Source organism: Lipophrys pholis (assembly GCF_963383615.2).
Source record: "Lipophrys pholis genome assembly, chromosome: 19".
In the NCBI taxonomy this organism is placed as follows: Eukaryota; Metazoa; Chordata; class Actinopteri; order Blenniiformes; family Blenniidae; genus Lipophrys; species Lipophrys pholis.
Window position 1 is genome coordinate 1081557 of NC_137647.1, and position 23024 is coordinate 1104580.

A 23024-nucleotide genomic window follows, 5' to 3' on the forward strand; every position below is an offset into this window, starting at 1 on the left:
GGATATTTCACTTTATTTCACACCAGAAGGTTTCAATAAAATCTGCTTTATGTTGAAATTGTAGCAATTTTTGGTACTGATTGTTTTGTTTTTGCAAAAATATTGACTTTTTTTAAACTTACTTACAATAAAAACACAAAGGTTTGAATTTAAAGGTTATTGCGGCACTATTTACACCACAGTGGGCCCTTAAGGTGAAATCGGGCTGTTTGTGGCCCCTGAACTAAAATGTGTTTGACACTGGTGAAAGATGCCTACATTTTTTTTTTAACTATTAATTCTAGGATTGTTGTTATCATTGACTTAGAGCTCGCCCCTGGTTGTTACAGAGAGCTCCACCTCCACCACTGCACCCCGGCTGTGGATCCCACTGCACTGGCCGTCCTGCAGGAACGTCTGGAGGTCCTCCAGCTCACCTTCAGCCAGGCCTCGGAGATCCCTGGTTGGGTGCTCTCCCTCCGCGGCCTGCATGAGCTCCACCTCTCGGGCCGTCTGAGCGGTGAAGGTGGAGTCGGGCGGAGCTGGGCGCTCGGGAGCTTGCGGCAGCTGCGGCACCTCCGTGTGCTGGTGATCAGAGGCATGCTGCAGAGGATCCCGGGGGAGCTGTGTGAGGTGGCGGGCAGCCTGACCAGACTGGAGATCTGCAATGAGGGCACCAGGCTGCTGGTGCTGACGGGCCTGAAGAGGGTGGTGGACCTGACGGAGCTGCAGCTGCAGGACTGTAAGCTGGAGCGTCTGCCCTCTGCCCTGCTGGCTCTGACCCGCCTGCACACGCTGGACCTCCAGCACAATAACCTGAGAACCCTGGAGGAGCTGCTCAGTCTGGCTCATCTGAGACGTCTTTCCTGCCTGAGGCTGGCTTATAACCGCGTCTTGGCCCTGCCGCCCAGCGTCGGTGTGCTTCGCGGCCTGGAGCTCCTGGACCTGTCCAACAACCAGCTCCAGAGCCTTCCCCTGGCTCTCTTCACGCTCCGACGCCTCCGCCGCCTCCTGCTGGCCGGCAACCTGCTGGAGGAGCTCCCTGCTGAGGTGAGGGCGCTGCAGCTGCTCACGGAGCTGGACCTGAGCGGGAACCGGCTGGAGAGGCTGCCCTCTGACCTCTTCAGTGGCTGTGCAGAGCTGCGAGTTCTCAGTGTTGCTCGCAACTCTTTGACTTCAATCCCCGGAGGAGTGGCGGCGTTGACTGAGCTGAGCAGGCTGGACCTGCGGGGAAACTGTTTGCAGGAGCTCCCACCCGAGCTGGGCTGCTGCTCGGGGCTGCATGGAGGGGGTCTCCTGGTGGAGAACTGGCTCCTCCTCTCTTTACCTCCACACGCCAGGGACCGCCTCAGCCACTCCTATACCCCGTCTGCTGCAGAGACTCGATCCAGACCGGAGTCTGACAGCTTCCCGTACTTCTGTCCCACACAGTGGAGCTTCTCCTCTGCTCTGGAGTCACGCATCTGACAACAGACAGCCAGCAAACTAATGTGCCAATAAACTCTAACTAATGCTCGTCTGCACTATAATAAAACTCCACAAAATGAAGTGGTTAACGCCTGGCGTCACGAGAAAGTCACGGACTGGAATCTGAGGAATCACTCAGCAAACACATTTTAAAATATGATTTTCATTCAGCACCATCAGAATAGATTAAAAAGACATGTTGATATTACGGATTTATATAATACCAATATTGATGTATTTAAAGGAAAATGATGAGTGCTGGAACAATCAGTTGTAAAACTAACAACAGAAATAGATTTCAGTAATTCCTTTGTTTTAAAGTCAGTATTTCTGATTATACACTGAAACAATTAAAATAAATAAATAAAAAATAGATACTACATAACATTTGATATCCTATAAATTACCCTACTGATATATTAATGAAAATGATGTCGGAAAAACATCACATTTTTTTAACCACCACAACAGAAAAGTTTATATATATATATTTATTACATTCTACCCAGAAAATGAGAAGCTGCCATATAGAAACGTAATTGGCACTGCAAAAATATGCAATTTTTTATAGATATAATGTAAGATTTTTACTGATAAATGTTATTTTTCAAATAATATTAGGCTTTATATTATTTGATGTCCTATTGTATGTAAAAAAAAAAAGTTTTAAAATTAATTAAATAACTTGATTCATAGTTCTTTATGTAATTTCACCAGCATGAAGCAGTGAGGGGGTGTATCTCTGTTCATTTCTATCATATGCACAAGTTGGCACAAGTTGATTATTTCTACAAATCGATAAATATAGGTCAAAGATGAAGGGCGTTATTTATGGGGTGCCTCAGGGGTCAGTATTAGGACCTAAACTGTTCATTTTAAAGATCAATAATCTGTTCAATCTATCAAATTATTTTAAGTGTGTCTTATCTGCACATGATAATCTCTTTTTTCTCTGAAGAGAATGTGCAGCAGACCAAACGATCAACAATACACACATCAAGAGTTTAAAGGTATTTACTGACCATAAAAGATGTTTCGAGGCCACATGTGTGTTTCAGCAGAAAAAGGAACAGAGAGGCAGTGATGATTCGAATACGCCGTGTAAGTTTGTGTGGTGTTGTTTTAGCAGAGGGAGTGAGTGTCACATGGCAGTCATCTGTGTCAAAGGTACAAGTGTAATCCTGCACAAATCAATCTTCAATAACAGTGCATGAGTACATGAATGAGGACAACATAAAACATAATTTGAAATGTAATAAAAGTCATATTTTGATTTTCCTTTAAACTATTTCCAAAGTGCATTTTGTATGACATTAATGACCATCTGTTTTTATTAAGGATTGTGTTTCCGGCTGTTTTTGAAAAACATTTCATTCATTCATGAAAGGATGAATGACTACAATTTAAATCTTTTTCAACTTTTTCAATTCAATTTAACATGTAATAAAGCTCTGATTTGACTATTGATGTGAATGTTCTTTGAAGCTGCATTGTTTATTTATTTATTAAAAAAAATAAAAAAATCGCTTGTCCCTCGCGAGCTCCCCTATGCGGAGCGCAGCACGGCTCTGTCCCGCTTTTTTAAACTGCGCCGTACTGCGGTATCCTTCTCGTCCAATCAGCACCCTGCTCTCATAATAGTCGTACGTATAGACCAATTAGGACGCCCAACTGCCACGGGGGCGGGACTTCCGGCTCCTCGTATAAACCAACGGAGGCCTCCCATGCGGTTCTGATCTGTCGGTGCACTCGGAGCTAAAGTGAGACGGTAAGTGGAGTTTAAATAGATAGTTTTATCCGCTTTTTAACGATTCCCAAACATTTTAGTGATGTGTTAAAACGTGCAAGTTATATTTGTTGGATTTTAGTAATAAAGAATCGAGGAAACTACGTCGCTTATTGTTTGCTTCCCGGGAGCGATTAGCTTGCGTTTTGTAGCTTAGCATGGCTACCTTAGCCGGCCCGGTAGTTACTATTAGAATCTTAATTTAAATTAAACGTGGGGTATTTAGCAAGTCTGACTTGTGCAACGTCCCTATTAAGGTCCATCTCAATAATCGTATTAACAAAATAGCTAAAGTATCTCATTAAATTGTGTAGCGAGACATGGGAAGTTAGCTCGCCACGTTAGCAACGGTTATGCAACACAATGGTTAGCATTGAGCTGGAGCTCACCGGTCGCTCTGCTTCGCTGTGTCCAGCAAGAGTACCGGCTCGTCTGGGTTCGAGCTCAACTTCTTCTATTTAGAGGTTGTAAAGGCCCAGTTACACGTTCCGTTAGCGAGTAGGCTCGTGTATACGAGGCACCAGGCCAGCTCTTCACTTTATGTTGGATTAGCTCGCAGCGGTTTTCCTCGTGAAAAATCACGACTCGCTCAAACTCGCGTTTTTATTTTACGGAGCTAAATTTCCACACATTTCCACACAGGCATCAATAAAGAGCAACACGTGGGCGCCTGTGTTTAATAATATTTGTATTCTGTTGTATGTTTTTCGTGATCCAGACATATACACACACACAATGGCCGAGAACGACGTTGACAACGAGCTGCTCGACTACGAGGAGGACGAGGAGCCTCAAGGAGCCCCGGAGAGCGCAGCTCCTGCGGGCAAGAAGGAGGTGAAGGGTTCCTACGTCTCCATCCACAGCTCCGGCTTCAGGGATTTCCTCCTCAAGCCCGAGCTGCTCCGTGCCATCATCGACTGTGGCTTCGAGCATCCATCTGAAGGTGAGAGGAGTGTCCCACTTACCTGAGCCATTTTGTGCTGAAGTGGACTTTCTTTCTGTTCTGCACGGTATCAGGGTCACATTTGGGTGAAATCGGGTCTCTTGGATTAAGATGGCATAAAAGTTTCAAACACATCTTTAAAAAAAAAAAAACTAACCCTAACTCCTCATCAAATGTATGCATGTTTTTGTTGGAACTTTTTATTAAAATCTGTCGACTATTATTGGCTCAGGAGCTGCAAGTCGCTCAAAGTGATGTTAATGGGCCCGGAAAAGTGGAAGACCTGCACAATTCCGGAAATACATGTTTCCTTTTAGTGCAAAGAACATGTGCATTATTGATGGTTCACATCTGGTGTTTTGTTTTTCATGAGGATGAAAATGTTGGAATGTTCAGGGACGAATGAAAGCAAAGCAATGTAAAGTATCCAAGAACATCTCGAGCAGACTATATTTCTGAATCGTTTTCCCTTCAAAAATGGTTCGGCCTCGTCTTATTTCTGAGCGGATAGTGGTTAAACGTCGGTTCCATATTGACACTATCTGTGGGAACGGCAGTAAGTTGCTGTTTGTACCTGTCACACTATGACGGGTTATCCTGTGGTCCATGTTGAACTGGTTTAACCCCTTGGGTTGTGTGTTTATCACCCCTGTTTTAGGTCATCGTTCAATTTGTGAAATTTAGCAGTTGTGGCCAGTTAACAACCATTTAGATCCGATATTTGAACTATTTAACTTACAGACAATATCAAGTGGTGTGAAATGACCTTTTCGACATTGCATGAGACAAAACTTCTTTTTTTCTTTTGAACCATTAAGTTTAAAGTTTCTAGTTGTTTGTGTTGACTTGTACATGTTTACACTTCGAACTGTAGCCTCCTTCAGTTCGTGCTCACGTTTACATTTTAAGCACCGGACCAACGGGTGTAAACAAAACTGCTGGAAGCTGTTGTTGCGTGTAACCTACACCCTGTGCTTCAGTGTGTTATGCACACCGTGCAGAGATACGTTTACTAAATGTGCCGTATTGCATATTATTACACACTTATAAGCTTACAGTGAGTCTTTCCATGTATTATGTGAAACAGCAGCAGGAAGTCCCCCAGTTTCTTGAGCTAAATTTAGACATACAATTTAAAATTGAGTTATTTTATTTTTGATCAGGTGTGAACTCCCCCGAATGCTTTGACGGGTCACACACAGTGTGACTGCAGGTAGAAGCTCTTCATTCAGTCAGGTCATTTAAACCGTTGTGTTTTGTAGACGCACGTTTCTATGAGGCTGTTGTGCTTCATGTGTATTATTTGATTTGCTCTCCTTGCAGAAACCGTGTACCTTGACTGCTGAGCTTCTCTGATGCGTTGTTTGTTTGTGTGTTACCTTCAGTCCAGCATGAATGCATCCCACAAGCTATCCTGGGAATGGACATCCTGTGCCAAGCCAAATCTGGTATGGGGAAAACGGCCGTGTTTGTGCTGGCGACACTGCAACAGATCGAACCCGTCGATGGGCAGGTTAGTTTTCGTTTTCAACTCTTCTGTTTAAGTGTGAATGAATCTTCTGGTGCGAATCATGTGTGTGTTTTAATTTCAAGTGTTCATTCATACCCAGTTTTTATTTATGGGGAGTGGGATTTAATTGTTTTGTTTTAATAGAAATCAGGCAGTTTGTTTTCTCACGCCTGGATAAACTCCTCCAACAAACCTTTGTCAGTTTGTCCTTCAGCATCTGACTGAATGAACTTCTGCATGAGTCATTTATACGATCTGAGTTAATGATACTCTTCAAGGGTAGAAGCAGATCATGTTCAACGAGGAAACACTCCTGTAGATGGAAGTTTAAACGTCTAAATATTTACATTTCAGCTTGAACAGCCTTTAAAAGAGAGATGTGTGTTAAACTGTCTTGATTCAAAATGTGTGAGGTTGAATGTCTGCGTCTCGTCCTCAGGTGTCTGTATTAGTCATGTGCCACACACGAGAGCTGGCCTTCCAGATCAGTAAAGAGTACGAGCGTTTCTCAAAGTACATGCCCACCGTGAAGGCCGCCGTGTTCTTCGGCGGCCTGGCCATCAAGAAGGACGAGGACGTCCTGAAGAAGAACTGCCCGCACATCGTGGTCGGGACGCCCGGGCGAATCCTCGCTCTGATCCGAAACAAGTCGCTCAGTCTGAAGAACGTCAAGCATTTTGTCCTGGACGAGTGCGACAAGATGTTGGAGCAGCTAGGTTGGTTTCCTCGTTGATCTGCTGTTTCCGGATGCGTTTGAAATTTACCTGTACGATCTGCCGCTTGGTGTCGTCTTATCAGGACTTTTTATTCCAGTAGTGTGTTTTTAGAGCTCGGAATCTCAAGGTTTCAAACGCAATGGCCCTAAAACAGGATTTCATACATCAAATGTCCCATTTATACAATATTTTCCCTAAACCTGAGCTCATGTGTTTTCCCTTTAATGAAAAGGTTTTTTATGCAGATGTAATGACCTGATTGTTTCACTAACTTTGTGTTTTTAAAGAATATAATTGGAAGTGAGTGACGTGCACTCAGTCCTTCACAAAAATCCATTTTAACATAAAATTGTATGAAATGTTTTAGGTATAAATGTTTGATTATAAAAAGCTCCGACATACAGCCTCCAACTGAATGAAAATGGCTGAAAATTCTTAGTTGGACCTTTTTAATGTTCACAGATGCACTGAGGTGGGTGATTTAAAAATAAAATACTATATTAGTATTGCTCACTAGTTGCTCTCACTAGTGAGAATCATTTCACTGACCTTAGAGGGATTATTCACAAAAGCTAGGTTCTCTTGCTGCAGCTGCTTTTCCCTGGAACCTCCAGCAGCAGACTGGCTGCACATTGTAGTGGCGCCTCACCGTAACAAGGCTAAAAGGTCTTTACTCTGCTGGGTAACTTAAAGTCACTGGCAGATTGAACCATAGAATTCCAGTTCTTGTCCTGAAGGTTTGATGCCGTTGTGTCTTAAGAATGTCTCCCAGCTCCGTGATGTGATGAGCGTCATGGAGACGTACACGTTGTCGTTTTGATCATCTCAGACAGACGATGAGTAATGGTGAACGGTTTGGTGCACAAGAGTGTCGACTGCAATCTGTGCAGAGAAATACATTATTAATCCCTCTCAGTGTATGTTTTGTCGGCGGTCAGTCTGAGATTCAAACCATCAGACGCATCAGTAGTTTCACACAGGAAGAAATGCAGCAGAGTGATGATGATGATGATGATGAAGGGCCAGTGTACATGTACTAAGTCTGTTTGTTTGCATGGCAGGCCACTAGTTTTGTGATGCAGCCAGTCTGTTTGTGTCATGAAATATCATATCTGCTCGCCCTTCATTAACTTGTTCATGTCAGAAACGTCTCCACCAAATGAGATGATCGTGTTCTTTCATGGAGGTTTTATTCATTTCAGTTGATCATCTTAATAAAATAACTTTGTGTAGAGCTCAGTAACTCTTCACATAGGTGCTTAAGTATTCTTATTGTCGTACCGCCCCGTCTCCACTGACCAGCAACTGGTTTTTATGTTTTTCTGGGATTCTTAGAAGCCATAATTTGTTTACCTCCCATCTTTACTTTCTCTATCATGTTTCACAGCCTCTAATGCTCTGCTGTGCTCCTTGTGGCAGTCCCCCCCCGTCCCCCGTCCCCCGTCCCCCCTGTATACAAGTCAATATCACAAAAGAAGCTTTGGTACTTCTCAACACCAGAGAAGAACAATCTGCACGGCTGTACTCTGCTGGAAAAATATAAAGAGTGAACAGTACCAGCAGCTTTCAGTGTCCTGCCGCTCTTGGAATAAACCGTTTTTATACACTTGCCAGATTAAACCAACGCTCTTGCTCATGAGCAGCGGTAGTCTTTCCTTTAGGTGCGAGGTGAGATCCCGTTCCTGGATGTGACGTTTGTTTGACTGAAGTGTTTTTGTGTGGCAGACATGAGACGTGACGTTCAGGACATCTTCAGGATCACGCCCCACGAGAAGCAGGTCATGATGTTCAGTGCCACGCTGAGCAAGGAGATCCGACCAGTGTGCCGCAAGTTCATGCAGGACGTAAGTCACCTGTGACCCCGCTGTGGTTTTTTTTTGTTTTTTCCAAATGTTCTCCTGAGGCGCCCGTCACTCTGTGAGCTTGTCCTGTCCTCCGCAGCCCATGGAGGTGTTTGTGGACGACGAGACCAAACTGACACTCCACGGCCTGCAGCAGTACTACTGCAAGCTGAAGGACAGCGAGAAGAACCGCAAACTGTTCGACCTGCTGGACGTGCTGGAGTTCAACCAGGTAGACGAGAGAATCCGCCTCAGCAGTGCCTTGGTCTGTAGGAATGTTTCAGATCAGATAGTCCTCGGTCAAACTTTTGAAATAATCAATCTCATGAAAGCTCCGTCGCCCTTGTGCTCTGTTGCTAAGCAACAGTCGACTGTGGGTCTTGACGGTGCAGCACTCCATCATTCCACACCGTGGAAAATATTCATGTGAAGAAAGATGAAACTAGCAAACTGATTTTTATCCTTAATGCAATATTTTATTTATTTTTAAGTTTTCAGGAATGAATTGGATTTTAAAACGGTCAGTTGATTTATATTAATCATGTGAGAAAAATCCACAGAAAACCCCAAACCTACCGTCTGATAGTCACATGAAATACATGTTAGGAGGAAGTTTCTGCTGTGGCAGCGTCCTGCTGCTTGTAGGTTTTATATTTTTAAATGCAAAATGACCATAAACCAAATGTTTATGTTAAAATGTTTATGACAAACTTCATTCCTGCCTTTTATTTAACAAACATCACTGATTCAAAGCTTTAACTTTCCTCTTCAGTGACGGAAGAGTTTATGGCAGAACTCATTAGGTTCTGCTTGTTGATTAAAGTAGTTTAGGTTCTTGATCTGTCTTTTGCTTCCACTTCCAATGTTTGACTTTCCTACCAGGTTAGTGACTGTAGTTCTAGTCACACCTGTGATAATTAACCTGATTCAGACAAAAGCTGAGTTCTGACCTCGACCTTCGCTCACAGCAGTCGTATCAGACGGTTATTGATATGAGTGCAATGCCTCTGCTTGGCCTCTAGGTGGTGATCTTCGTCAAGTCCGTGCAGCGCTGTATCGCTCTGTCCCAGCTCCTGGTGGAGCAGAACTTCCCCGCCATTGCCATCCACCGGGGCATGGCTCAGGAGGAAAGGTGAGACTGGTCTTCCTCTCAAACACGTCATCATTTGACTCGGCACATTTCGGCCCCGGATGGTTGAAGAAGTGTGGCGGTGGGTTGGTTTACGGCCCACTGATGCCTCCAGCGGCTGTGTTGTTAATCCTCCGCCCGCCTCTGCTCTCCGCCCGCCAGACTGTCTCGCTATCAGCAATTCAAGGACTTCCAGAGGCGGATCCTGGTGGCCACCAACCTGTTTGGCCGAGGGATGGACATCGAGCGGGTCAATATCGTCTTCAATTACGACATGCCAGAGGACTCTGACACATATTTGCACAGGGTGAGAAACGCAGCGGAGTCACAACTGATCATGTTTGTTTGTGCTGCAGAATCTGTCCAGTAACATTTAGACAGGAAGCAGCGTGAGTTTACAAATGTTATCAGTGTGGCCTTCAGTGGGTCCCATTATTAAACACTGAGAGTTCAGTCTGGTTGGTTTAAAGAAATATAGAAATGGGGCAGAACATGCAAACTCTGCCAGTTTGAGTCCGATTCCTCTGTCGGAGCGCTCCTAAGTTCTGCAGCCATCAAATCATAGGAGGGTAGAAGACCCAATGAAAGGAAAGTCTACAGACGGTTTCATGGTACGTTTCACACGTTTTCCCTATTTTTCCTTCCTCTGGTGTTTTCTAACACTTCGTCTGATGGGAATGTGGTTTAACTCTGAAGCTCAAACCATCACATCCTTTCATTCACTGGTTTGACTCCAACGTCTTCGTTTGCAGTTTGATTCCAATCGAAGTCCTTTAGTTTGACACTGAACCTCAAGTTCTGACCTGATTGTGATTAGAGCGACACAACCTCTTACAAAACGTTATGTATTTATATTCTACCAATACAAGGTAATGTCACTGAATATAAAATATAGTTGATATTGAATAATTTAGAAGAGGATTTAGTTCAATCTAATTGATGGACACCTCTAATTATTTCATACCAGCTGATGTGGTAGAACTCGTGGAGCACAAAAATGAATGAAATATTAAATTAGTCGACCAGCTGCAGATAAACTGCTGGAGGAGAAGAAGGAGGTCTGTCAAGGTGAACGTCTGTTTCTCTTGGTCTTTACCTGACATCTGAGGTGATGACCTGACTCTCTCTCTCTCTCTCTCTCTCTGTCTGTCCTGTGGCGTCCTGGCAGGTCGCCCGTGCCGGCAGGTTTGGGACCAAAGGTCTGGCCATCACCTTTGTGTCGGACGAGACCGACGCCAAGACCCTGAACGACGTGCAGGACCGCTTCGAGGTCAACGTGGCCGAGCTGCCGGACGAGATCGACATCTCCTCTTACAGTAAGTCTGCGAGGCGCCGCCGCCTCTTTGGTTGCGTTCATCTTCCGAGTTGGATCGAGTGTCATTTACGGATTAAAGCACTTTGCTTGTCCAAACAACATGCCGCTAATGCTGAGATCTCCTGCGGGGGGACACCCCCCCCCCCCCCCACATTGCATGATGACCCACAGTGACAGGCCCTCGCTCATTATGACAGTTGCGTCTGTAGATGAGACGCTCTCCTCCAGTCGTGTTCAACCTGCTGCTGAAACGTCGGTATGCTCAGCTGTTACCGTGGAGCTGATCTCTTACGTCTCCTGTGTTCTCCCCCCCCCCACCCCCACCTCACCCCCCACCCCCCAGTCGAGCAGTCCAGATGAGTTCCTCCAGCCGAGCTGAAGTCTGAAGTCTCCTCTCCACCGATCTCGTCTCGTGTCTGGAAGTAGACGTACTCCACTGTCGATTTTAAAGCTCTGCGTGTTTCCTACGTTCACCAAACATTTATTATTTTTATTGTCAGGCATTTGGGAGGGTGGGGGTGGGGGGGGGGGGGGTTGTGGTTTTAAATTTGTTTTTGTTTTTTGCTTAATTGAATTAAAACTTTTTATAAAATGTCATTTTACTGTGGTGGTCTCTTGCGAGGCTGTTTAGTCTCCCCCCGTGTTTGAGTGTCGAGCAGAGCTTCAGGGAAACATTCAGTTCACAGGAACCAGCGGGCTTTTCTTTGTTTCATGTTCATGCTAGAGATGTATAGGAACCTTCTTTTTTTTTTTTTTCTTTCTTTCTTGTCCCCTCGAAGCAAAAACAGTAAATCTGTAGGTAGAATCTAGTGACGTTTGAGTGAAGAGACGAATCTGGCTCTTAACGGCAGCTCTTTCTATGACTTTCTAACTGAATGCCTCCAATAAATGAAGTCACTAAGTGGAGTCCTAGTGGTGAATTTGAAAAGTATTTCACTGTATGAGAAATGACCTGATCCGCTCTTGTGTATGTTGTCAATCAAATGAAAATAAAACCACAAAATATGAGGGACACATCAAAGTTAGAGTCGGTACTTTAGTTTCCTTCAGTGAAGTTTGGTTGTTTAATGTGATGCGGTGGTGATTCGGTGAGTATCGGGAGGATTACTGAAGTAATCCCGGATTTCTAAACTATAAATGTGTTTTCAATCAAAAACTGATGAAACGGTTCAAATCTACGATTGGGGAGAAGAAATGAGACCAAAATATCAAATCAATTTTATATTTGACGAAGCAGCAGCTTGTGCAGGAATATCTTGTGTTTTTTTTAGGGAAACTTTTAGTTTCTTGTATTTTTCTCTGAACACGATGACGTCACTTTGAATATAAAATGATCTAAAAGGTTAAAGACTCAAAAAACCTGCCTTTTTAATAACTTTGTGAACTTCTGACAAATAAAAACAGCCGAGTGAATAAATCAAACCTTTTTTATGGAGTCTCATCTTAAGGGAATAAAATCTATTAATCCCAGAGGGAAATTCTTTTTAGAGCATTTTAGAGCATTTTCCCTCAAAATAAGATTAATCACTGAAGTGTTTTTGATAAAATCCAAAAACTTATGACATATTTTCATCCAGATATCTTAACATTAGGTGTTTAAAGGGTCGGGATGTAATTCTATTAATGTTTTATATATTTACCATTTGGAGCCGACTCGTTTATTTAAATGCATTTTTCCTAAGATAAAATTCTATATTCAGGAGCTTGACTCAGTTTAGTTTCTGCAAACGTGACGATCAGGAGTAATTTAGAATCTTCAACCAAACCAATATTTTTCATAAATTCTGACCTAAACCAGCCTGAATGAATCAACATGAACCGTCTAATTAAATCTTGTCTATTAGAAAAACTCTCCACAGTTTACATAAACAATTTTTGCACCAAACAGTTTTATTTGATCAACTTGAGTTCATTAAAAAAAATATTTTACTGCAGAGCCGCTAACCTGATCAACGTCACTCAGGAACTCTGGTTACAGGTTTAATTTAAGTTTCTTCTTCTTCCAAGCGTAAAGAGACTTTATGGACCACGATGGAAGTCCTGCAGGACTCCGGTCCGCTCGGGTCCAGTCGTCGGTCCGTTTATGTGAATGAACATTGAAAAGAAGACGTGGGGTGGAAATGTCTTTATTCAAAACATGAAAGCAGGTGAATGTTTAACACATCGAGCTTTCAAAACGTGAAAAATCACTTCTGTGTTTTTCTCGACCAAATGTTTCTTGAATGTACAATCATCTCGCTTCCAGATTGGCACGTTCACGATGGAGACGGATCCCGACTGCCTGGTTCGGGTCTAAACTACATGACGGTATAAAGATACAGCAGATTAACGATGCTTCTGTACATAGCTGCTCTATAGTGTCACACAACTACACACTCAGTCCCACAACCACAGCGTCACTACGGTGATTCACCACGGTGATTCACCACGAGGACGGCTGTAGTTTTTCTTTTATAAAACCTAAAGGGCTTTTTTTTTTTTTTTAATGGTTTTTGAGGGGAAGCAGAATAATATGACAGCATGACTGAAATATAACTTTGCTTCCACTCATTTCCAATAGACAAGAGGAAAAAAGTCAGATTATGAATCAAGGCCTATCTTAAGGTGCGTAATCTGACCCAACCACCGGTGAAGGAAGAGTCTTGGGTCCTTCAGTCTCAGCCCCGCCCTCCTCCACCCCCCACATGTAGTCCTGCTCTTCCTCCTCCTCCTCCTCTTCCTCTGTTCCGGCGGCTCTCTGACGCCACTTTAGCGCGGTGGGTTATTGTTTAGTTTCGCCGAGACGCCACACGGCTCGATTACAGGCCGGATTACGCACACCAGCGCGGTTTCCACCCGCAAGTCCCAAATTGCATGTTTACCTCGGCGCACGCAGGTTTTTTTTTTTTTTTTCTTTTTCTGATTTTATTTTTACTGCGAAAACCAGAGGGTGGCTGATTCCTTCTGCCTCTGCCCGTCGGAGGCAGGATTGTAATTTGCGTGGAATTAGGTGGTCGACTCCCCGACGCCAGAATCCCAGGCTTGTTCTGGTGCTCGCGAAATGTCTCGGGTCCTTGTGGAGGGAAGGCCGGGGACGGGTCCAGCTGCGTAAACAACCTTTGACATATTCCCCTCTGACTAATGCGCACAGAGCCTCGGCCGGCGGGTCGGGCGCCGCCTCTCTTCCACTACATACCTCGCCTTTCTCCCGTAACCCTTCGTCATCCATCATTGGATCCGGCGCTCTGACCGCCGTGACCTCCGACTCCCCCCAGGCCAGGCTCCGTCCCGGTCGTCCTCTCATGACTGGCGGCTCTCAGCTGCTTCGTCCCGCCGCTCCGAGCATAGCGGCGCCGCCTTCCTCCGGACCGGCGGCGGCGGCCCGCCGTGTCATCGTGTTTGCCTCCGCAATAAATACCAGTGAATAAATACCATAAAAAGACACGGGACACGTTCCGGTCGGAAAGTCCGCCGTCTTCCCGGAGAGTCTCCGTTTGGTTTGAGTCCAGCTGGTTGGCGTTCAGACCAGCTTCCTGTCGGCGTGAATCCATCAACAGAGAAACTAAAGTTTAAACTTTAAAGTGTCTTTGACCGTCACTCCTTCGTTCCCAAATAAAGTCCAAGAGTTCAGGGAACGTTCGGCGTGCGGCAACAACAACATGGCGCCTGGAGTCATCCATGTTTTACTCAACAGAGTTTGAAGTCTTTATTTAATTTATTTTTGCTTAATAATCTACTCTAAAGCAGGGGCTGGTCATTTCTCTGATTCCCACGTTGGAAGTTGGCCCTTCTGATTCTTCTCCCCGTTCCTCCCCCAGATAATCTCCCGGAGATGTTTTGACGTGTGCACCTCGCTTCGTCTATTGATAGATACACTAAGGACAGCTATTCTATAAAGGGCGTTACTATGGGGGAGGGGTTATTGTCTGGTTTTTACCAAGGAATGTAGGTCGGGCGGGATCACGCCACTAGTCCTTGAACTTGTGCGTGTCGCCGTAGAGCCAGCGCTGCGGAGGCATGGCGGCCTCGTTCAGGTGGTTGCACTCGTCGCTGCACTTGCAGGACTGGATGAACATGACGGAGCGGCTGAAGCGCTCGCCGTCGGGACAGGCGAAGGTCACGTTGGCCGTGCGGGTGCGGCGTGGCGAGCAGCAGCGGCCGTCCCGGCACACGCCGCAGTAGTTGGGCCTGTAGAGGCGGGTGCTGCGGCAGCCGGCGTAGGACAGGCGGTGCGGCTCCGGGGCCTTGTGGGTGCGAGAGCACTTCCTGCCTTTCTGTGGGCGGAGGAAAAAAAACGTTGAGTTGAGAGACGTTCAGACAAAATCAAGAACCGAGGATAAAGTTGTAAACGGCTGCGTTTCCTCAGGCCATCAGACAACAACCTACTAGAACGATTCATCAGCCTGACTCCTCTAGATCAGTTCTTAAGGTTTATAAAGAGTTAAAGTCTAACAGTTTGTTCTGACTCCTTTTCAAACTGCTGCTGATTTGATTGGAGGCTGGAACTGTCAATCATGGCGATAGCATAGCGGAAGCGTAGCAGTCCTTCGCTCACACTAAGAATAAAATAAAAAAAAAATGATGGTGGTGGCGGCGTCGTCAAACTTCACCGCCGAAGAGCAAAAAGCAACCCGGAGCTTTATAAAGAAACACGGCGTCATCTGTAAATCACACGGGGTTAGAAGTTCATGTTAGTGCGGTTAGCGGCTCACTGATTTAACAGGTCGGCTTATGACGTCCACGACAATTTCAACCTCTCGTTTTTGGAGTGCGCCTCCTTGTGGGCGATTCTGGTTTGAACAAAGAGCCCAAACCCCAGAAACCTCACGTTCACACTCCAGACTTTCAGTATACGTGTTTCAACGTGGGATTTCTGGGCGGCGACGCCTTTAAAACTCAAAAAGAATTTCCAAAGAATTTCCTAAATTGACGCATCATGTGAAAGGAGCTTTGGTTAAAATGTCTGTGGTCAAGATAGACGTTTCATTTCTTTGTTTGTCTCATTTATTTTTAAATGAGGAGTGCATCACCTAATACCGAAGTCATGATGTTCAAACTCTCTCTCGTGTCTCGGTCGACTTGAACTGCCGAGGTCGCGGGATGTCACGCCATCGCATCACAATCGTCCTCGCAGTCACGCTCTCTGCAAGCTATTCTGAGTTTATAGCGTTTTTCATGAAGCGCTAAGAGGACGGCTTTCATAGGAGGAGGAGTGATTTGGTTCAATGAAATTACAAGCTGGAGGCTTTGTGGTCGCCGTGCCTCTGGGGCATCGCTCTCATTAAGGCTGGCGTCGCTCTGCTGATCGGGATCCGGCTTCAGACCTTGTAGTGGGAAAGTATGGAGATGATCACACAGCTACTAAATATGTTCATTTTTCACAATAATGCAAAAAAAAAAATTAATCGTTAAAATATCAAATGTTTTTTTTATTGCTTGAAGAATTCGGCTTTATTTCAACTTGATGAACTTCCAATGTAATTAGTGTAATTAGTACTTTAGTTATCATTGGATGGGCTGTGAAATAAATCTTTAAACCATTATAAGTATGTGAGTATTTCCGTAATGAATTTCTTTCTACATTTGTATATTAAGACTTGAAAAAAAGCAAATATGTTGATAAAAAACACCGGTTTTGATATAATTTGAAAGAAATGACTGATAATTAAGATGGTTTCCCAACAGAACAACGTTTCAATGTAAATAAACATTTTCACACGTGTCTCACAGCAGAGTTTCTAATTCAACATGTTCAACCGGTTGTTGGCGTGGAGTTCCAGTCTTTTGGGGGAACTCTCTTATTTAAAGGGTTGCGTTCATTTGCGAGAGTATGAGGTCGATTTAAAAAGCCCGTGTGTGAGTCTGGTTCAGTCCAATTTTAAAGGTTCATTTTGAAAGATGATTGTGGTGGAAAGACTCCTGATGTAGTTTAAAGATGGCCGATCCGACGGCTCCAGTGTTTCACCATCAGTCCCAACATGCTGCCTCCTCTAGTAGACGTATGGAGCAGGTCGCAAACGGCTTTCCGCTGAGATCACAGGGTCATCAAGCTTCTTGTTCATCAGCCGAGACATTAAGTTCAGTCATGGGCAGAAAACCACCCAAAGGTCAGAGCACCAGAACCAGAACCAGAACCCGGCGGTTCAGGACGGACGCCGATGCACATGAACACCCACAGCGGCTCCGCAGCCAAACAGGTGCATGGCCGCCCATCATCCTCTCGGCGAGCGGCGGCGGGCCGAGCGTGGAATGCGAGGCAGCAGCGGAGTGGGCGAATCAAGCGCCCTTCAAAATGGCCGAGCGCGGCGCCACTCCGGTGCAGCTGTCGGTCGCAGGTTTAGTGCAGCGAAGAGCTTCCAAACCGAGGGAGAGCAGGGCAGCACTTCTCGCTCACGCCTCTCAGGAGTTTGTGTAAAACTCATCTGGATGTGTCATTTAGAAAGAACCACAGCGGCGGCCATTTAAGAAGGAAAGTTCAGGATGAAACAGAACCACTTACTCTGCACTTTAGTTTTTCTTTTAAAGCTCATGGAGGACTGGAATGAAAGAAGGTGAGAGGCTCGTGAAGAGATTACTGAGGGTTCAGACCGGGACGGGTCCAGTCTGACCCAGGAAACATGTTTGGTAGCTTTCAGTTTGACTTTTAAATAATCGATATGCTGAATTACTTTTGAATTAAGTTCATCTGACAGCCAGAGGACGAGCAGAGGAGAGTCGCTGTTATTAATCCAACTGCTGGATCATCAAGGAGACGACATATTAGATTGTTTGCTCCGCGACGACCGTAACCAGAGACTTTGTTGAGTTTTTGCTTCACGACGGCCTCGTTTACATGAAAACGCTTTTTCGTCTCAGAAAACCGTTTAAAAATCATTTATACAGCAACGTTTTCAGGACGAGGTGTGTTCACACTGAAACTGCAGAAACGCTGAAAATGATGTAGTTCTCATGTTGGGCCACTAGTCTGTGCTGTTTTAGTACTGAAACCACACACACACACACACACACACACACACACACACACACACACACACACACACACACACGCGCACGCACGCACAGCAGAGAACAATGAGCTTTAAACATCAACAATAGGAGAACACAGTGACTGTCAAAATAAAACAACCAAGTTGGAAAGTTATTACGGTGACTGTCAAAATAAAACTACTAAGTTGGATTATTACGGTGAGTGTCAAAATAAAACTACCAAGTTGGATTATCACGGTGAGTGTCAAAATAAAACGACCAAGTTGGAAAGTTATTACGGTGAGTGTCAAAATAAAACTACCAAGTTGGATTATCACGGTGAGTGTCAAAATAAAACGACCAAGTTGGATTGTCATGGATTATCTCTCTGCAGTTATTTCGCTATAGTTCCATTGGTGTGTTGTCAGACTAGCCTGGACTAACTGGGCCCTGCTGGGATGTTTCCCACTCAGCAACAGGACCGTGAATAGACGGAAAGCACCGGAAAGGGACCTTCAGCTACTGGGAGATTCAGGGTGGGGGTATACATGCCATGATATTAATACCAATCTGACCCCTTGCGAGCAATGCTTTCCTGAATCTATTTAGCGCGGTGCATGGCTGCAGGGCTGCATGGCTGCAGGGCCGCAGGGCCGCAGGGCCGCAGGGCCGCAGGGCTGCATGGCATTAGGCGGCATTTGCCTTCATAAGAATCTTAAAAGCAGTGAAACGCATTCCTCACCTTAACGGGGATGGACATGGAGCTGCAGGGCCGGAGGTTGCACAGGCGTGTCTCCTTGATCAGCTTACACCGGGCATTGTCATTGGTAACGCGAGAGGAAACGCCCATCCCACAGCTCCGGGAGCACTGGGACCAGGAAGTGGTCTGAACCACGCACTGATCTCCCACCTGCCGCCAGGCTGGGAGAGGCGGAACAGATAGAGAGGCACACGTGAGGAAGAACGGCGAAAAAATATGGAAAGCGAGAGAGGGGCAAGATCAGCAAAAGTTCAACCTGGGGGGGGGGGGGGGGGGCATCGGGAGCAAGAGGGGGAAAGCAAAGGCGTAAAGCACACTGGCCTTATTCAGCGAACAGGCAACACTGACGCATAGAGAGGGTGATTACAGAGCGGGGAAAGCCGGGTGACAGAGGTATGTGCTGTGAGAGAGCAGAGAGGCAGAGCACCTCTGGTGTGCAGGGAGCCAGTGGAAAACAAGCCTCACAGAAACGCCAGGACACAGATGCGGGGGAAAGGCTCACAGTGAGGCCGTTTGTGCGTCGGCGGGCCGAACCACAAACACGTCGGGGAAACAGACGGCGCCCTTCACGCCACGTGGCGGCGCCCCCTCTCACCTGCCAGGTGCTTGTTTCCGCGGGGCCTGTCCCACTTGCGCCCCAACTCCACCAGCTCGTTGCCCAGAGAGTCTTTGTCCTTTTTGGGCTTGTACGGGAAGAGCTTGCGGTACGGCTTTGGGTAGGGCTTGGGGTACGGGTACGACGGGTAGGGGATGAAGGGGTAGGGCGGGTAGGCCGGAAGCTGGGGCCGCCGGTGCGCCGGGGGCACGACGGCGCTTCCCTTGTGGCAGTCGATGCTGAGGCAGCACTGGCCCGGCACTTTGACCAGCTGCGGCGCCGGACAGGAGGGCGACGCCAGCGGCACGTGGCTGGGACAGAGGGGCACGCACCCCACCGCCCCGTCGATGCAGGTGCACTGGTGCTTGCAGCCGGCGCGGAAATTCTCCCCGTTTTGATAAATACGCCCGTTGTATTCACAGGAGCGGCCGTCCGCCTTCGCTGCAGAGGAGAGGAAAGACAAACCGCCGGTCAGACAGGGAGAGCTCAGGAGCGGCGGTCCCGTCTGACAGGTTGGCGTTGATACGATCACAGATACTCACTCCGATGGTCCGTGGTCAACAGTCAGGCAAGTCATTGAATTGTGAGCCAAGGAAGAACATGCAAACTGGACAAAGAAGTAGACGCCATCATGCCATCGTCAAGACTAAACTAAAACTGAATAAAGACTAATGAGTCTGAGAACAACTCTGTCCTTGATTTTTTTGACTTCCCCAAACACCGGCGGCCACGCCCACCCTCACCGACGTCTAAGTAAGTAGGTATTTTCCCTAATCAGCATCTGAAGCCTAGAAACAGTCTTCTTCTAGGCAGCAGGTTCATTTGGACAAACTCAGGAGGCAAAGCCCCGACGGCTCCCAGCCTTCAAATTCTACCAACTTATTTTCTGACACGTCCAACTTCAGTTAGACTTTTAGATGAAGGCAGTGTTTGTGTATGTCACTCATGATATAATGGAAACTTCAGGAGAGCAAACATCGGGGGGGGCTTGTGTGTAGATGCATCATTTTATTGTGTATTTTCAAGCAGAGCTGGACCGACACTCTATCTCAACATTTATGAAGCAGCTTTCTATTCTTAGACCAGAGGAGAATTTTGACTTGTTTACAGTGTCCCTCCCCTGCAGCTCCTCGGTGGGACTCCCCATACAACACCCCAGATAACCCCCCCCCCCGATCCCTGTATATAGAAACACCCCCAAATAAACACACACATAAAAATACCACTGTGTGTGCGTGTTTGTGTGTTTCGTGGGGCTGTTTGTGTACACACTGAAGTACTTATATAAATCCTGCAGTTGGCTGCGTTTCAGTCGCAGCTCTTGAAGGTGCTCTGTTTTTGAAACGTGGCACAGGCTTCAAACCTCAAGCCCCCCCCACCCCCCTACCCCCCCACCCCGTCCTATCAAAGAGAAACCCCAGCCGCTTGGCTCAGAAGCCCAATCCTCCACCCTGAAGTTACACATTCCCTCACTCAACCCTGCCCAAACTAAACCCCTAAACACCTCTGCCACCCCCCGACCTCTCTCCAGCCTGACCCCCCCCCTTCCCCCTCCCAGGGTACCACCTCTCTCCAGCCTGACCCCCCTGCCCCCTCCCAGGGTACGACCCCCCTGCCCCCTCCCAGGGTACCACCTCTCTCCTGCCTGACCCCCCTGCCCCCTCCCAGGGTACCACCTCTCTCCAGCCTGACCCCCCTGCCCCCTCCCAGGGTACGTACCCCTGCAGATGCCGTGCGTTCGTCCCACGTCGTTGCCATAGTTACACTCCAGCCCCTTGTGGTGGTCGCAGGGACGCCCCTCGTAGCAGTCCTGGTTGAGCTGCGCAGCGCACACCTTGCAGCAGCCGCAACCATCAGGGACGGAGCTGACCCCCGGGGGGCATGACGGCGGCCCCGCCGGGCACTCGCACACCACCGGACAGTCCGCCATCACCTGCAGGGGGAGTGGAAACACTTCAGCTCAAACTATTTCATTCCCACAGTAAAAACCCGGCGGGATGATAGTTTGACTCATGTTACTCAGATCAGAGAAATTCCTCAGTGTGTGTGTGTGTGTGTGTGTGTGTGTGTGTGTGTGTGTGTGTGTGTGTGTGTGTGTGTGTGTGTGTGTGTGTGTGTGTGTGTGTGTGTGTGTGTGTGTGTGTGTGTGTGTGTGTGTGTGTGTGTCGTAACTATCGGCTGAATACTCGGCACTGTCCCCGTCCCCACAGGGGTATCTGTAACCCTCTGTCGCCTTCCGCTTGGCATTCGCCTGGCGAGTGGGGATGAAAGAGACGCCTTCCTTTTGTCACACACACACACACACACACACACACACACACACACACACACACACACACACACACACACACACACACACACACACACACACACACACACACACACACACACACACACACCAGCAGGTATGAAGATCACAGGATCCCCCACAGCCACACAGTGACATTAACTCAACGTTCTCAGGAAACAGTCACTGGAACTTCGTACTTCTCCTCCGTCAAACTGAAGCCACTGTTGTTGTTTGAGAGCTCATGGAAATTGTTCGTGTATTTTTATCGTCACTGGAATAACTGTAGGATATTATTGCTGCGGTTTAACTTTATGCTCACGGGAGGGTAGAGACACGGGTACCAATAACTTTTAAGGTTATTAGATGAACTAAAATGAGCCTTAAATCAACAGAAGCTCATGATAGATTCTGAAATATTTTGCTATTTCATCCATAACTGTAAATAATGTGGTGGACAAGGGGGGGGTCTACACCCTCCTGCTTTTGAAATATCTCCTTCCAGGATACAATATGAATTTAAATATTAGAATAGTATAAACTGACAGCACTTGAACCAACAATAGTGAATGATATTTCATCTGAAAAGCTTTAAAACAGCAGCCAAAATAATATGTTTTAACTATTTATTGTAAGCATGAACAATTAAAACTGTTTTCATGGGACAAGTAAAAAAGTGGAGACAAAAAAGTAAAAACAATCTACATGAATCAGCCAGTTCGAATTAATAAAGTATAAATATGTAAACTGTACTGAAATGACTTTTAACTAGTGATTCTTCTAATAGTTGGATCATAAAATAATATTATATAGAAAAATGACGCCCATTCTCATGACATATGAGCATTTAAATTAATTTAGCAGACTATCAATCACATTTATACTAAATGCATCAGGAATAAAATGATTATGTCAGATAAATGGATAAATAGTGGAGGAATACTTGAGTCAAATTTGTGTTTTCACGCTGAATTGGTGCAACTTGAATACTTAAATACTTAATACACTCAAAATAGAGCCTCGATCTATTTAACACAGTTCTAGATCCCCTCGTGGTCCACGAGCCTCATGTTGGCAGCCAGCATAATAAAAACATTTAAACCTGTAATAGTTAAAATCGGGGTTATGTGGCTGAAGAGAGAGAGAGAGGGGGGGGGGGGGGGGGGGGGGGGGTTCAGTGTTTTGGCTGTGGCCACAGTCAGCAGGCTGAGGTGGGATTAGAAAGTAAAGTGAGGTACAGAACAGGCACGTGAGAGTTCAGTCCTCATGGTTTGCATGAAATAAAATCAAAAAGCATCCAGATACTCACCAGGCCGGCTGAAGCAGCTTGCCACACTGCCAGTAATATGAGTATCCCCATGCTGCTGCCGCTGATCCACATGCAAGAGGAGAAACACAAGAGCGGTAAAATCCTCCACACCTTTTTTTTTTATTTTCTTTCTTTTTTATCCACACGAGTTAAATCCGCACAATTCAGGGGGAAACATCCTCAGTGGTCCTGCGGCACTTTGTAAATTCTCACCGGTCAGAAGTTTGCGCTCCGTTTTTATACGAGCGCCGTTCTTTTCAGGCTGGCCACGCCCCCTCCGCGGCGCCCTCAGCCAGTAGAGATGCAGCCGCCGCCGCTCAGGGGGGCGGGGCTTGGAGCCCCAACAAGGAGCGGTGGGGAGGTGAGGGGGCGTGGCACGACATGAATGCAGTCATTCATAAAATTGGAGAATTACTACATTCCGCGGAGGAGCAGGCTTTGG

General features: G+C 46.3%; 3 protein-coding genes across 3 annotated transcripts in view; 2 read left to right on the forward strand and 1 right to left on the reverse strand.

Moving 5' to 3' along the window:
* The window catches only part of LOC308124107 (volume-regulated anion channel subunit LRRC8D), a gene marked incomplete at both ends in the record, with an annotated part of 5465 nt that extends 4019 nt beyond the window's left edge, over nucleotides 1-1446 (forward strand). The window contains one exon of the mRNA XM_080486924.1: nucleotides 330-1446. Within this exon, the coding sequence (XP_080343050.1) occupies nucleotides 330-1446 (1117 nt within the window). The remainder of the gene's footprint in view (nucleotides 1-329) is intronic.
* A 1698-nt stretch (nucleotides 1447-3144) lies between these two features.
* Nucleotides 3145-11700, forward strand: ddx39ab (DEAD (Asp-Glu-Ala-Asp) box polypeptide 39Ab). Its single transcript, XM_080487012.1, has 10 exons — nucleotides 3145-3214; nucleotides 3951-4175; nucleotides 5561-5688; nucleotides 6125-6401; nucleotides 8127-8245; nucleotides 8343-8474; nucleotides 9265-9374; nucleotides 9534-9678; nucleotides 10540-10687; nucleotides 11030-11700. Exons 2-10 carry the CDS (start codon nucleotides 3968-3970, stop codon nucleotides 11044-11046), a joined length of 1284 nt encoding a protein of 427 aa, XP_080343138.1. The 5' UTR covers nucleotides 3145-3214; nucleotides 3951-3967; the 3' UTR covers nucleotides 11047-11700.
* A 1842-nt stretch (nucleotides 11701-13542) lies between these two features.
* On the reverse strand, nucleotides 13543-22840 carry LOC308124159 (CCN family member 1). Its single transcript, XM_080487013.1, has 5 exons — nucleotides 22583-22840; nucleotides 20706-20919; nucleotides 18987-19427; nucleotides 18374-18552; nucleotides 13543-14939 (listed from the first exon to the last, which is right to left on the reverse strand). Exons 1-5 carry the CDS (start codon nucleotides 22652-22654, stop codon nucleotides 14634-14636), a joined length of 1212 nt encoding a protein of 403 aa, XP_080343139.1. The 5' UTR covers nucleotides 22655-22840; the 3' UTR covers nucleotides 13543-14633.
* Nucleotides 22841-23024: the final 184 nt, after the last annotated feature.

What these genes read in the sequence shown, in the direction of transcription:
- ddx39ab (XM_080487012.1), top strand. Translation starts at nt 3,968, where the DNA reads ATGGCCGAGAACGACGTTGACAACGAGCTGCTCGACTACGAGGAGGAC. An exon ending in CAAGATGTTGGAGCAGCTAG is followed by an intron (nt 6,402 to 8,126) that starts GTTGGTTTCCTC and finishes TTTGTGTGGCAG; the next exon opens with ACATGAGACGTGACGTTCAG. An exon ending in GGCATGGCTCAGGAGGAAAG is followed by an intron (nt 9,375 to 9,533) that starts GTGAGACTGGTC and finishes TCCGCCCGCCAG; the next exon opens with ACTGTCTCGCTATCAGCAAT.
- LOC308124159 (XM_080487013.1), bottom strand. Translation starts at nt 22,654, where the DNA reads ATGTGGATCAGCGGCAGCAGCATGGGGATACTCATATTACTGGCAGTG. An exon ending in AACGCACGGCATCTGCAGGG is followed by an intron (nt 19,428 to 20,705) that starts GTACGTACCCTG and finishes TCTCCTCTGCAG; the next exon opens with CGAAGGCGGACGGCCGCTCC. An exon ending in CGGAAACAAGCACCTGGCAG is followed by an intron (nt 18,553 to 18,986) that starts GTGAGAGGGGGC and finishes CGCCTCTCCCAG; the next exon opens with CCTGGCGGCAGGTGGGAGAT.